This window comes from Cynocephalus volans, chromosome 1, assembly GCF_027409185.1.
Source record: "Cynocephalus volans isolate mCynVol1 chromosome 1, mCynVol1.pri, whole genome shotgun sequence".
Classification (NCBI taxonomy): domain Eukaryota; kingdom Metazoa; phylum Chordata; class Mammalia; order Dermoptera; family Cynocephalidae; genus Cynocephalus; species Cynocephalus volans.
In genome coordinates this window covers 237161400-237176463 of record NC_084460.1, presented here as the reverse complement: position 1 = coordinate 237176463, position 15064 = coordinate 237161400, and the positions used below count along the sequence as shown (strand labels likewise).

General features: G+C 39.2%; 1 protein-coding gene across 1 annotated transcript in view; it reads right to left on the bottom strand.

Moving 5' to 3' along the window:
- Positions 1 to 7997: 7997 nt before the first annotated feature.
- The window catches only part of NOSTRIN (nitric oxide synthase trafficking), a 59364-nt gene continuing 52297 nt past the window's right edge, over positions 7998 to 15064 (bottom strand). The window contains exons 13-16 of the mRNA XM_063112397.1: positions 13434 to 13559; positions 12391 to 12505; positions 10587 to 10676; positions 7998 to 8138 (exon numbers count right to left, since the gene is read on the bottom strand). Coding sequence (XP_062968467.1) covers positions 8002 to 8138; positions 10587 to 10676; positions 12391 to 12505; positions 13434 to 13559 — 468 coding nt within the window. The 3' untranslated portion in view covers positions 7998 to 8001. The remainder of the gene's footprint in view (positions 8139 to 10586; positions 10677 to 12390; positions 12506 to 13433; positions 13560 to 15064) is intronic.

Genomic DNA, 15064 nt, shown 5'->3' with positions numbered 1-15064 from the left:
AGTTATTAACAAAGATTCTGAAGGAATTTGAACTTCTGTAATATAATTTAGCTTTCATGTTCCTATAGAATTATAACAATTAGGGGAAAAAAAGCAGGGGAGGAATATGTTTTGTCTAGATCCTTAGGAAATAGCCTCACTAAAATGACAAAATAGCTGTAGATTTCAGGGAAAGTGAGCAGAGTGCTTGGTGTTTAGAATCATGGTGACTAATTGAGAACAGTCTCTAGAAATTGACTGCAGTCATCAATCCAGGTTTTTATGGGAATTGTAGATGGGAGGGCTATTGATTTTGCAAACGTTTTTAATCGGTTCAATCAAATAAAAAGGCCTTAATTTTTGAGGCATATTATGTACCAATATAGGCATATTCTGGACCTGGTGTTAATATTTTAGCTTGAATTTTAAAGTTGATGTATTATGAAACTTGCACTTCAAATGATTAATAATACATATAAAAGGCAAACCAAGCTATCCTATTAAACTTGCTTTTTTTATACATTATATTTAAGATAGTATGTTGTAAAAATGAAATAACAATTTTAAGCATTTAAAATCTTCCCTAATGTGGACATAAAGCGCAAGATACAAAGATAAAAGATTTTCTTAAATGAGAAAATATGCACAAGCAGTAAAACTGATTGAAATGGAATCCAAATGGGGTTGACTAATCTATTCCATATTTTGTCATAAAATGGAAGAAGATCTCTAAAATTAAACTCAGTCACTAATAATTTAAGTTAAATAGAATGAGCACAAAATCTTCTTAAGTAGTTCTACTAATGGACTTAAAGTTTCGCTTTTCAAGCTAATGAGAATTAGAGAGTGTTGCCTCTCTTCTAATTCAGGAATTCTGTACAGAGGTAATTAGTTATGTTTTAATTTGTATACCGTGGCAGCGAGTTGCCAGTTTAGCTACCACCTAGCATAGAGTCTGGCAAATAGTAGAAGCTTCATAATATTTGTTAATGTTGAACCTATTATCAAGACTCAATAGGAAATTATTTAATGGGGAATGAAAATTTCACATTTGAAAAAGAGCTGGCTTGTTCAGGAATACCTGCAGCATGTTGCTGAGGTGTTTGGCCATTTTTAGAAGATAGAGATGTCTCTACTGGCAATTCTTTTTTTTTTTTTTTTTTTTCTTCCGTGACCGGCGCTCAGCCAGGGAGTGCACCGGTCATCCGTATATAGGATCCGAACCCGCGGCGGCGGGAGCGTCGCCGCGCTGCTAGCGCAGCGCGCTACCGAGTGCGCCACGGGCTCAGCCCCTCTACTGGCAATTCTTGACTCTGAGAAGCTGATTGAGAACAAAATTCTTCTGAATAAAGATGACTTTAATCTTAGTAAAAAAAAAAGAGTCCATTAATTAAGCAAGAAGATTGACAAGCTATTTAAAATCAGCCCCTTTCTTGGTATGTTTAATATACAGTGGTGTGAAGTATGAAAACTTCGTATGGTGTGCACAGTGTTTCAAGTTTAGGTTATGTTCTTCCTTTCCCTTAGCAACTAGGCAAGCTGGAAGCAGCAGCTGAGAATAAGATTTAACAAATGGAAAAATTTCAATGAAGAAGTTTTACTCAACGTTTATGAGAATTTTGGAAAGAGGCAATATTTGAGACTCAAATGTGATATGAATAATGGTAAATCTTGAATACTCTCGGTTTTGTAAAAAGCTCTATTTTCTGGCACCACATGGTATTGTGGAAAAAGTTGAGTTAAGATGCTGTCAAGTATTTGTTAAACATGATCTTGGGCAATTGATACATGACTTTTTGGGAGTCAGTTTTCTCTTCCGGCCATACTGTACTATGTGTGTATAGTTTGCCAGACTTGCCATTTCCTTTTTTGTTGATCAAAGTGTTTTTCTATTCACAGTCAACTAAAAGTAATTATCATGAATGAAGCAATTATCATGAATGTTGAATGTTATACTTTTCTGCATCTATATAGATTTTTATCTTTAACCTGTTAATGTGTTGATTTATGTTAATAGATTTTTAAAACAATGTTGAATCAACCTTACCTTCCTGGAGTAAATCTAATTTATCCATGATGTGCAATCTTTTTTTTTTTTTTTAATATAGTGTTTGCTTCAGCTTGTGATTATTTTGTCTTGAATTTTTACCCCTATAATCATTATAATTTTCCTTTGTATATTAACTTTGTCTGGTTTTGGCATCGAGGTTATCTGATGTCTTAGGTCCTACACCTTTGAAAATAGTTGAAGGTACATTCCTTTTTTTCATTTCCTGAAAACATTTGAATAAGGTTATCTGTTTTTGAACCCACCAATAAAAGTATCTGAGCTTTGTGTTTTCTTTAGGAAGACTTTTAAAATTACTAGTTAAACTTCTTTAATGATTATTAAATTTTTCAGTTATTCCATTTCTTTGTGAGTCAGTTTTGGTAATGAATATTTTTCAAGAAATTTGTCTCTTCTGCTTGCTTTCATATTAATTGGTGTAAAGTTGTCGATAATATATAATTTTATCTTTTAGATATCTGCTGCATCTATAATAAGTCTACTTTTTTCTTATACATATTATTTATTTATGTCTTTTTCCTTTAATGTCGCTGGAGGTTTGTTCATTTTACATTTTATTCTTTCAACAAACCAACCAATAGCCTTGTTCAGCCTCTATTTTTTTATATTTCATTAATTTCTATTTTTCTTTTCGTGTTCTTTACTTTCTTTGGGTTGATTCTGTTGTTAGATTGATAAATTCACCATTAGGATGCTAAGTTTATTAATTTTAGCCTTTTTCCTTTTCTTATAGCACTTTTTAAAGCTACTTTCCTGAAAATACAGGTTTTGATATACAGTATTTTTCTTTTTTTTAATTTTTATCATTTTCTACTTTCCATTAAGGTTTCTTTTTGATCACGAGTTATTTAGGAGTGAGAGTAAGAGAGAGAGTATGTGCGTGTGTGTGTGTGTGTGTGTGTGTGTGTGTGTGTGTGTGTGTACATATGCAGATACATATGTTTCTTCATATGCATAGGAGTTATTTTCCAGTTACCTTTTTTTTAATGATTTCTACTTAGATGGTAGTTAGGTACTTTCTAGAGACTTACTTGTGGATTGGCATGTGATCAGTTTTTACAGTGTGTATTTTCCAGTGGTCAGCTGTGCGCCATTTTTCTCATCTGCATGTAGCACTCACCCCACCCTTCTCACTTGACTGTCTCCTACTCAGCTCAGACTTTCCCTGACCTCCTTGATTCTGATTAATACCCCTCCTAAATGTCCTCATAACCTTCTTGGCGTAGCCTGTTATAGCACTGATCCCAGTCCATTGTAGTTTATTGGTCTGTCTCGCTGTCTGGCTAGGCTGAGGCCTGGAATCCTCATGGCGCCAATTGTCCAGCTCTTAATCCTGTTCGTGACGCCAGTTGTAAAGCTAGGCGACCATGCTAGTTGTCAGGCTCTTTTACCTGCCGGTGATCCTGCCAATTGGGCCCATTGTTGAGCGAGGGCTGGGTCTGGAGCTCCCAGACCCCTCAAGCCCATTCACAGACTGGGCCACAAACCCTTCATACGCCAGGCTGGGTCACCAGACCTCCTCATGTAGGTCTGTGAGTGAGGTAACTGGCCAAAAAGTCCCTGGAGCCATAGGTTGGAAAACATGGCTGTGCGGGGTTGAAGCCCGAGGCCAATGCCCACCCGCCCACTTCACTAAAACTCTCTCTCTTCTCCTTTCTCCTCTCTCTCTCTGAAGAACACGAGAATAGCAACAAAACTAAAAAGATACATTGGGGCAGATGCACCCTAACTCCACACACATGCACACACAATTTGCTTATAATGGACGTGCTGAACCACACCCAACGGGACCCGAGGTGAGGGCCCTGACCAAACTATCCTATTTTCCCAACACTCGCTTATGAGAACAGAGACTGAGGGCTCTGAGGAAAAGGACTGTGGATAAGTGCTGGGATTTTTGTCTGTAGACTTAGTATTGACAGTTCTATTGCCTCTCAAGCTCTCTACATGGTGACTTCTATTTACCCTTCAAAATCCAGTTGTACCTCTGATAATGGTAGTGCGAAGGGGCTGGGCTCTTCTCTCCCTTTAAAAAACAAATATGAAACTCAAAAAATTATTAAAGCAACCATTTCAGGGCAAACAGCAAACATGTCAAAGGTGATGAGGAAGAGGAAAAGGGGTCACCTAACCAGAGCAGCCCCACGATGGAGACAGACTTCTCCAGCTAGGTCTGCAACACCATTCATCTTAAAAAAACTTATTGGATCAAAAGGAGGCTATATTTCTTTTTTAAAACCTGCTCCCTGGGTGTTTGGTTTTCTCTGCCTTCTCCAGTAGCCCTCCTTCCTGGGTGTGTCTGCTATAGTCTGGACCAGCTCCCTCTAGTGAGGCAACCATCTAGTTATGATTCTCCAACTGAGAATCATTAGACCCACAGATGGCTGGGTCCCACCTCCAGGGTCTTTCACTCACAGTATAAAGTAAGGGCTGATAATTTACATTTCTAACATATTCTAAGGTGTTATTTGGTCACTACACCTAGAGAATCACAAAAGTAAGCAATTACCATTTGACTCCTTTTGAGGAAAACTCCATTTACCAGCCAGTCAAAACTGAGATCAAAAACACATTTGTCACTCATATCTGGCTTGCCTGGCCCCAATTTCTTTCCTGCTCTCTGGTTCGACTCCTTTTGTTGTCCCCAGACCCTTCTGTTTGTCCTGAGCTTTAGCACCAAGGCTTTCATCCAACCCGTTTATTTGCTTCCCACCTAGGTCTGCTTCTCCAATTCCATGGCTCCTTTTGAGAAAGAGGGTTTTACTCTCTGTGTAGGTCCATTTACTCCAACCTCAGGGCAAAGCTACTTTCCTCCATTCGTCTGACCCCATGACCAAGTTAGTATCCCTGGGCCCTCTCCCTTAGGCAGGATTTCCCTCACCTAGCACATCCATGCTTTTCCTTAGTTTGCCTGAGCTGAGCTCCCATCTGCATTTCCACAATCCTAGATTCTCTAGCTTGCTGGTTTTCTTACTCCTGTTCCTATTCCTGCTCAGCACAGAAAGTTTGGGGGCCCAGACCCTCTCCAGTCCTATCCACATAGCTGCATTCTCTCTGCAGAAGGTTCTTGCTCTTCTTTGCTGTGTCTCCACACTCCAGTCCAAGTCTGAGTCCCATCTTCTTATGATGCACACCCCCAGGCCCATCTCCCCTGGGTTATACATTCTTCCTATATGATATTGCAAAGGATAGGAGGATGTGCTGTCATTTTGCTTCTAATAAACTTCTTTTGCTCCCAGTCAGGTGATTACCTCTCAAGGCCATCAAAGCCTTGGGGGGAGGAGGGGCTTTGTCTTGGAGGGGGGAACTAAATTAAACCATGCTCAACCTACTGATCAGTTAAAGGTTTATAATACTGTACAATAAAATTTGCTTTACCCCAAACTGAATATTATATGAATTTTTGATGGCTCATAAGACACTTTAAGTGATTGAAGTGCCTTTTGTCCTGAATGTTAATTATTATGTGTAATTGAAAATACAAAAAATGTAATTAGTAGTTTTTTCTGGTTTATAGCATGGTGGATATATCAGCTTTTACTGTACTAGAAAGGAGATAAAGTAGAATAACATCTATGTGTTCAGTGAAAATCTGGCTCAGGCCTCTGCAGCCTATAGTTCCTTCAGGTTGGTAATGGTGCTAAAAACTTCCTGACATACAAAATGGCTTAGTGGAATATAATTATGAAAGCCCAATTAATAGTTTAAAAGCATTAATATTAAAATTATTCTATAAAGAAGACTTGGGCACATAATTAATCTTCACCACACTATGTATTTAATTTTATCCTAAATCTAAGGGGTACCATCCCCATCTTTCCAACTGGAAAATTCTTACCCTACTAAAAAGATATTTAGCAAGTCTGTTATACCCAACTATATTTGTATTTTATCTAGTTTAAGATTGTAGTGTTTCTTTGAAGCTTAAAAATTATATGTCACAGATGCAAAAAGAATTTGCAGCAACATTCCAAAACAGAAAAACCATTTATGTTTTCACAAAGCACAACTGATTTATGAAGAAAGACGGGTCTCTTTCTTTGAATATTACTTCAAAAGAGTTTCAGAGTTCAACCACCATTATCGTCATTTTATACAAAAAGGGCTAAAGTAGGCTGCAGTCAATTGCTACACAATTTTTTATCCATCAGGGCTTAATGGAAAGAAGTAAGATGAAAAGGAAATATAAATTCAAATTCTCTGTTCATGGTCTAGTGGCCTGTTATTCAGCCAACTTTCTATATGCAAAAAGGCTTCATTAATACACCATTAAGGATGACATTAAAACTTTTGATCTGTTCTTCTAGGCTGTAAGTTATGTCTCCCATAACAAATTTAACTTGAGCTCCTTTGGGTTTGATATCTGTGTCTATAAATATCTGTTGTGTTAGTTATATCCTGCTATAGGAATGTAGTGGCAGAGTATAAAAAATACGTGTACCTTAGTTTGAAAACTTTTCTTCTTTGAAAGTACAAATTTTTTTTTTTTTTTTTTTTTTTTTGTGACTGGTAAGGGGATTGTAACCCTTGGCTTGGGGTTGCCCACACCGCTCTCAGCCAGTGAGTGCACCGGCCATCCCTATATAGGATCCGAACCCGCGGCCTCGGCGCTCCCAGCGCCGCACTCTCCCGAGTGAGCCACGAGGTCGGCCCTGAAAGTCTATTATTTGATGAATTAAATAATAAAAGGTAGGGGGCAGGTGAGTAATGGGATGAATTTTAATTCCTCCTTTAATGCCCATATTGAAGTTTTATCTAAAGGACAGACTTTCTATTTGGCCCAAGAGTAAACATGCCCAGTGCTTCTATTGACATCATGACTTCCCTTTCAATGGAGTGTCTGATCTCCAGGCAGGCCATTTTCTGAAAGATGCTGCTGTAACATTGCTCTCCATTCTAAACTGTTCCCCTAAGAAGAAGTTGTGGGGCCTAGCTTCTCTGATTCCCAACCTTTTCTCATTATGGGGCATTTGGGGAAGCAGCATAAATCTTCTCCCTAAATATCCCATTTTGATAGTGAAGGTTGATTTCCAGAACTTTCCATCCAAACTCGAGACTCATTAGCATTTAAAGTTCCTTTCACTAGGAAGTTGTTTAGGGTTTTCCTTCCATAATGACCTAGTTGGAAAGTGCAGATGTTCTTGTTTGTGAATTGGTAAATGAAGTTTCCAAATAGGCAAGGAGGCAAGTAATTTCAGACACTCCTAACCTTTCCTAGCCACTTTGCTCTTGTTCTCATATCCCCAGCCATCTCTGGGTCACACTCACCCTCAGTCTAAGAGCAGTTCTAGAGGTGAGCGGAACGTGTATAAGAAGCCACTGCCTCGGAAGGTCATTGGCTCAGGATGAAACTCCCTTCTTCCCTGAGGTCCTCTGCCTAGGTCTGGACCTACTGACTACAGCCCCAACTCCCTTCTGATCCTGCAGACTCCTGGCTTGGTTCCTGATCCTTTATTCTGCCATCTCCCAACTTGGGTCTATCTCACTGGTGTCTTGCTTGCCTGTCTTTATTCTTCCTGAACTTGATGTGTGTTCTTCCTTATCTTCCAGACCCTGCTTGACTCCTTGGCCTGTTGTATCCTGCTGCCACCCAAAGGAAAAAGGACATCTAAATCCTAATCGCTACCAAATAACTATGTAACTTCAGGCAAACAGCTGAACCCACTCTGAACTCACTCTCTCTTTCTGTGACACTAGCGGTTGTACTAGGTCATCTCTAGGGTCTCTTAGAACTCAGAAACTCTAGGAACCACAGAGCTTTTTCCCTGCCTCCCTCCTCCTATCCATGTTCTATCTGACTCTCTTTCAAGCAAAAACCAGTACAGGAAAGTGCTGTGACATGCAGGTGGGACCCCATCACCCATTTAAAAAGAAAAGCTTGTAAAGATAATAGCATTTGGTCTTTATTTGCACAATTTACAGAGTGTGTAAAGTGGTGTGTTCAGTGTCTTGGTTTATGCCTGTGTAGCTGTGTTCCCAGCGTTAGAAGGCAGCTCCTCCACGTAAGTGGCAGGAAAATGGCCTCTTTTTCCATTTAAAGATCCAAACCACCATCCTTCTTCTTTTTTCTCATGTATAGTCACAATGTCACCTGTGAACATACACATTTAGTTAGACAAATGGGCTCTGCAATTTGAGCCTGATGGGGAAGAGTTTTAAGGAGATTCTGCTTTCAAGGAGTTACTTGGAAGCATTATTTTCTGCACTTGATTTAGATTAAGCAAAATTTATTGAACACCTCTGTATGAAGCAGGCATAATCCAGCAAATACTAAAAAGAGAAAGATAACGAACAACCATATTCATGAGTTATGCCATAAAATAGTTTGCTAAAAAACAGAATAACATTGGCTCATATGTCCTTGTGCTGCCTGGCTCTCTCTGCATCGAGTGGATGGGTTGTCACCAAACTGTCCTTGGTGTCCAGGCTTCAAGGGTTTCACATGTCAGTGGCCCTGATAGTTCGGTGTGTTGACTGATGTGTGTCTCACCTAACAGTCCTTTCTTAAGATCAAGTCAGCTTCTCTCCATTACACCTGGCTTCACAGTCCCAAATTCTAACTCACAGCTTGGCACAGAAATATAACTTCCCGTTCAACAATGTGGGTATCTTTAATAAAACATCAATTTGAAGACAATACTTTTTAAAGCAATGATTCCAATAGATAGATTTCCTAAGAAACATTGATCTTGTCCAATTGTTTATTTTTTTTTAAATAATATCATTCTGATATTAATAACTCTAAAACTTTACCCGGTGCCCCAAATCCTTTGGCTAAGCCCTTCTCTTGAGAGAAAGAGCCCTTTCTCTCTGGCTGCTTTCTGTACATCAAAGTAGAACCACCCACTTCCTTCAGGATCCAAGAGCTACTTTGTCTTTAGCATCATTCTCAGGTAATTTTTCAATCTCTCTTTCAATCTTTTCCCCAGCAATTTTCTTTCTAAGGCAAAGAAGACTATTACTGCTCTCCTGTCATCTTTGCTTAGTCATAAGTCACTATTTATTCTTGTAGGAGGTCAATCCCAGTCTATGTTCTCCCTCTAATGAGTTCTCTCAGGTCAGTAAATTGTTTGACATAATCTATTAAACAGGAATTCAAACAAATGATTTAAAATGGAATTGCCAGCTAAGCCTCCAATGTTGCATTTTATTTAAAGAAACTACTATGAATTTAAGTATAAGTAAGCTTCGCAATCAACAAAGAACTGAAAACTAACAAGATAATCAATTTATTGTGAAGCATGTAACTCAAACTCAGGACCCCCGAGGGGGCATCTGGGAAATGTTTTTTTATTCATATAAGAAGAAAATAATTGCCTGGAGAAATCTGACTGGCACACTGGAATGGAAGCACCCACTAAACAATAGCAAGTATGTGGCGTCCCTGTTGTTTGGCTGCCTTGATTTTGCTTGGCTCTGGGAGCTGAGTCATGGTCAGGGGCAATAAACTTTCTCCTACCACACACATCTTTCTCACCAACGCTTCCATTTCCAGATCTCTGCCTTAGCTTTAATGTCCAAATGTGGTTGCTAATGGGCACATAAAGAGAGTTGAGGCTGTAGACTTTTTCTTGTTTAATAAGGTTGAGGTTTATATAACCCACCACATAATACCTTTACATGTTAAATAAAAAGCTGTGACACCAAGAAGGGGGTCTGATTCTTTAGATTGACCATAAACACTTTCGCTAGCAGTAAGTACAACAAATATTAAGCAGGGGGTCAGTTGATCTAGGTTCTAGAACCTGTTCTTACGCTAAGTCAAAAGAGGAAGTCACTTCATGTTCCTGTGCGTCTAGCTTCTGAAAAATAAAAAGGTGGAGATACATCACTAGTGACTTTCCAGTAGCAACACTTTACCCAATTATAGCACTGCGGTTAAGAGCATGACTGAGTTTCTGAGTTCAAATCCTGTGCCTCCACCACCTGTGACTAGTCAAAGTATTTATCCTTTCTGTACCTCAGTCTCCTCAGCTATGAAATGGGAATAAATCACATACCTACCTCAATGGGTTTTTATGAATATTAAATTGGACAATATGTTTGTAACAGTGTCTGGCACATAGTAAACATGGAATAAGTGTCAGCTATTACCATTATATGAGTTTTAGTTTTTGATTTGCTTTATCTTCTAAGAAGACGGGTTATATATGGTAGTAATTCTTGCAGCTGCTGAGTTAAGACAGGGTTTAATTTACATTAAGGATCTCAACATGGGAAGGCAATTAAAACATTTGAGAATTGTTACCACCTTCTATTGTTAAACCTGTTAAACTATACTTAGCAAAAACTCCACCTATGTTCTTTTTCTGTAACTTACTGGTCTAGAGAATAAATGTGGGGCAAGAACCCCAATTCAATGGTTATTTTCCCAAAAGGAAGGAATGCCTCTCTCTTGAGGGTTCCAGGAGATTAACCCCTTTGGGGCTTCTCGCTGCTTGGAAAAAATGGGTTTTGAGTAATCCTTTGTGGCTCCATCATCCAGGGGAGAAGGGGTGACAAATCCATGGGAAGCAAAGAAACAGAGAATGACTCTTACCTTTTTTCAAATTCAGTTCATCATCTTGCCTGGCTTGGAAAGCATATAAGGCCTTGCAAAGACTGTTGCCGAGCTGAGCCACACCAGAGGCTGAAAGACGGATTAAATTATAATTATTATGCCATGTTAGTAGGCAAGAGGAATATGATTGAAGGCTCTTTGGTTACTTAATGGTGTGGTACAGAGTTTAAATATATTGAAAATTTCTCAAAAGGAAAGTTTATAATTTTGCATAATTCTCATTCCTTGATTTAATAACCATTTATGATGTACTATGTGTATGGACTGTGTACAGTACATAACCAAAAACCATATCATAATATAGGAAGTAATAAGCCTGGAGAAAAAAGTTATTGTAGTAATAATAGTAATAAAGATGACAATTTAAAATTGTTTCCCACATGAGCTTAGTCAACACCATCTAGATAAAATGTGTGGTAGTTGCATGAATGTTGTGGAAAACATACACCAGTTTTACCACTCAGGTACAGATAGGGGATATTTGGAGTGTACACATATTATCATCCCTAGGTACTTATGGAACGATTTCTCCAACAATGTGATGGTAACTTTCATATTCTGTGTGAACCATAATGTCCCAGGTTTACTGAAACTCTTTTTTGCCTGTTTGTAATCAAGAAACTGGAGAGTCGAGATTATAGTAACTATTCTTGAACAGTGAGGGAAGTGACACGTCATCCACTGTGTGCACATGTGCCCGTGTGCTCATATGTGTGTGTGTGTTGGGAAAAATAGGATAATTTAATCAGGCCACCTCGCCTTAGGTCAGGTTGGGGGTGGCGTGGCACATTCTTTGTAAATAAGTTGTCTGTGGGTGGAGTTAGTGCGTATGGGCAGTGCCACCACCTTGGCTGGTGTATACTGCCTCAGGCATCTGCCCCACATGGCCATGTTCTCCATCCTATGGCTCCAAGGACCTTTTGGCCAGTTACCTAGCTCATAGACCTATGTGTGAAGGGTCTGTGAGCCAGTCTGGCATGTGAAGGGTCTGGGAACCCAGTCTGGCGTGTGAAGGGTCTGGGAACCCAGCCTGGCGTGTGAAGGGTCTGGGAACCCAGCCTAGTGTATGAAGGGTTTGTGACCCAGTCTGTGAATGGGCTTGAGGGGTCTGTGAGCTCCAGACCCAGCCCTAGCTCTACAATTAGCCCAGTCGGCAGGATTACTGGCAGGTAAAAGAGCCCAAGCACGACAACTGGCGTAGTCATGTAGCTTTATAATTGGCATCGTCGGCAGGATTCTGACATTAGCCGAGCACTACAGTGTGTGTGTGTCTGTGTGTGTGTGAAAGGGAAAGGCAGTGGGTATGGCTGGACGAGTGACTGAGGTCAGATGGCTGAAGAAAAGGGTAGGTAGGCCATGAGTTCCAAGCCCAAGTGTGGCTCTGGAAAACCACCTGGATCACATGTTTCTCACGGAAAGGACAGGATTTCCATGGAAGTTTGGAAGAGGGCATAGAGACAAAGCTGCAAAGCTCCTCAGAATAGTTTAGGGGTGGACTGCAAATTACAGGCTGTTTGAATGAAGTGGACACCAGTCATCCAACATCTGAGGTAACTTCTCATCTTATAAAATACTTTCCCCAACTTCTATTCTTGTCTTGTTTCCATCTTTTGTATTACTTTTGCACATAAAGCTACAAATTCTAACAAACTAATCAGTCCCAATTGAAATATAAGTTTCTTTAAGCAGATGTAGGTCAATGTGGCTCTGAAAATAAAATTTAAATATAGCAATGTGCTTTACCAATAGGACCCAGTCCCAAATTACTCTGGGACGGGATTACCTGAAGATGAGGAACGTGGATTGCTCTGGCCGCCAGAAGATGCCAGCCTCAGAGCATTCTCTAACCTCTTCACCAAAAAAGGCCGAGATATTCTTACATAACTATGAGTATACTCCTGTTCAAACAGTTGCAAAAAAAAGTCATTTTAAACAACACTATTATCATAAATATTCATGAAAATGAACACTTTTGTAGCTGTTTTCCTCGGAAATGTGTTTTTTAATGGGGGAGGGTGTAAAAATAAATTATGCAATATATTCATAAGCCCTATGTTTGAGCTTTCTTGTTTCTGAAGCCTTAATATTTTCAAGTGAGAATTACCGTATTATTTTCTATAGCCTGTGTTTCTAATTCTGTCTAGTGCAAATAATAACATTCGTAGCATTATTTCTATAAATTTGACCTTAATTGGCTTAATACAAGTGAAATTATCATGACTAAGTGATTGAGACCATTTTAGAGCTCTTGAGCCTGTTACAAAGAAAACTGTCCCTTCATCACGAGATGGTTACCGCTCCCCTTTCCAATAGGTAATGAAAAACAGCTACAAGCAAGAGCTACCTGTGCATTTTCACCTGCTCATCACCAATTCCTGAGGAAGTAACACTGGTAAGAAATGTGTGTGAAGTTTTAAAATTGTACTCATGCATTATTTATATTTTGTACTATGTTAAACAGATGAGACTAATGCATATTACAGCATCTTACAACTTAGGTTGTATGAATACTAAAGTTTCAATTTAATAGATTTTACTATAAAAGCACATTCAAAGGATAAAGTTAAGGTATGAGGAGGAAAAAGAAACCCAAAGTGTTTTTAACTCCTTATGGTAACTTAGTCTACAAAGAATTTATTAAGTTGTGTTTAGCTGTTGTTACTGTGCTCGAAGGAATACAAATAAAATGATCTTAACACATGCAATTAGGATTTGGGACATATGGCATATGTAATTCATAACAACTTCTTTGCCTTGACGCTACGTTAGGCCACTCCACCCAGCAAGCCCAAATCAAGACTTTACAACCAGTCTCTTCAATTTTACCTTTTCTTTCCACTTGAAGATGGAGGTACTACAGGGATGGCTGGGTTTAGGTCTTTGCTCAAGCTCTGCTAATATTGATGCCAGTTTATAGGAGTTCGCTTGCAAAAGGTCTAGCTTCAAATTGTTCTGTGGATACATCATTTGGCCATGTCAGTGAACTTCTAGAAAATGAGGCACAACTGGGTGGATAAAAGGATATCAGGATAACTTTCAAAATGACAAAGGGGTTTATTAGAGGGAAGTATTAGATGTTGAGTGTGTACCCTTGTAAATAGGAGAAACAGGAAACCTTAGTAGGTATATAATTCAGTGTATTATATATTGAGTATATTGAATCTATTGAGAAAGGGAGTAATAAGTATTGATTGCAGAATTTCCATGGGCCGTGAGGAAGGACAATTGAGCCACAGGTGCTCGATATTGTGAGCTGAACTGAACTAGCATCAATAGAACGAAACTAAAACACATGTGAGTTGTTTTTTTTCTTTGAGGGGGTGGGGTCTTATCTAACCCAGAAAGTTTGCAGTAACTAACACTTCTGAAAACTGGAAACAATATTCTATGGTATTTGAGTATAAAAATAAGGAGTAAAGCTACAGATAAACCCCGAATCTCTTCCTGTTCTTTTCTTGATTTGACTTTGAACTGGAAACTTTATAATGACTTCTTTGTCAGGCTGTGTTCAGGCAAAGTAAATTAAATAACAGAACCGACACAATGGAAGGGTCCTGCTTATCCAGACCGCTCCTTACCCTTCTCTCTTCTCCACACTGCCAGCGTGCAGATTCCTAACCCTATCATCCCTGCCAGGGGGTCACAGCCATGGACAGAACACCTCCCATGGGTGGGGAAGGTCTCTAATCCTTGGAGCAACCTACTGCCTTGTGGGACAGACTTCCCTAAAATGAAATCAAAAGCTCCCCCCATACCTTCTACCATTAGACCCCGTCTGCATTTGAAAACATCATAGAGCCAGCCTAGTTCCTCTGATATGTGGCACTCGGCATCTTAAGACAGTGTCTAATCTAAATGCCCCCAGTTTCTGCAACAATTTCTCATATAACATGTCTTGCCAACATTCTTGATTTGAATATGGCATTTCTAAGATCAAGAGACAATGAAATAGGAAAGAATTTAAATGAAATAAAGTTTCTGCCTCCAAGAAACCTTCTCTGAGTAACACAAAATCTACCAGTATCACTAGTTTCCCTCCACCAGATGCAGAACCCATGTAACGAAGTGACATGGGTATCTGGCATCCACTGTCTGAAGGTTCATACTTGCTCCTCCACTAGATCCTCTCCCACCTTGCATCTCCACTGTGTGAGTCAGGCTAATTGTATACCCAGATGACCTATACGTGCTCTGTGCAGGTAATGACAATGACAAAATTCTGTGCAGGAACAGCCAAAGAAATAAACATATTACCCAATGGCATTATAAAATGCTCTTTTATGACTTTCTCTTGGTAAACATTATTTGCATTGAATTAATTAGCTACACATTGTGTGCTAATACGAAAATGTCCTACATTCTGTTTTATAGTTTCATAAAAATTATAGCCATGTGTCATGACAAGTATGTTAGACCTCTGTTCTCAAGTGAACAGAATGCGGTCCTTTTTTTCACAG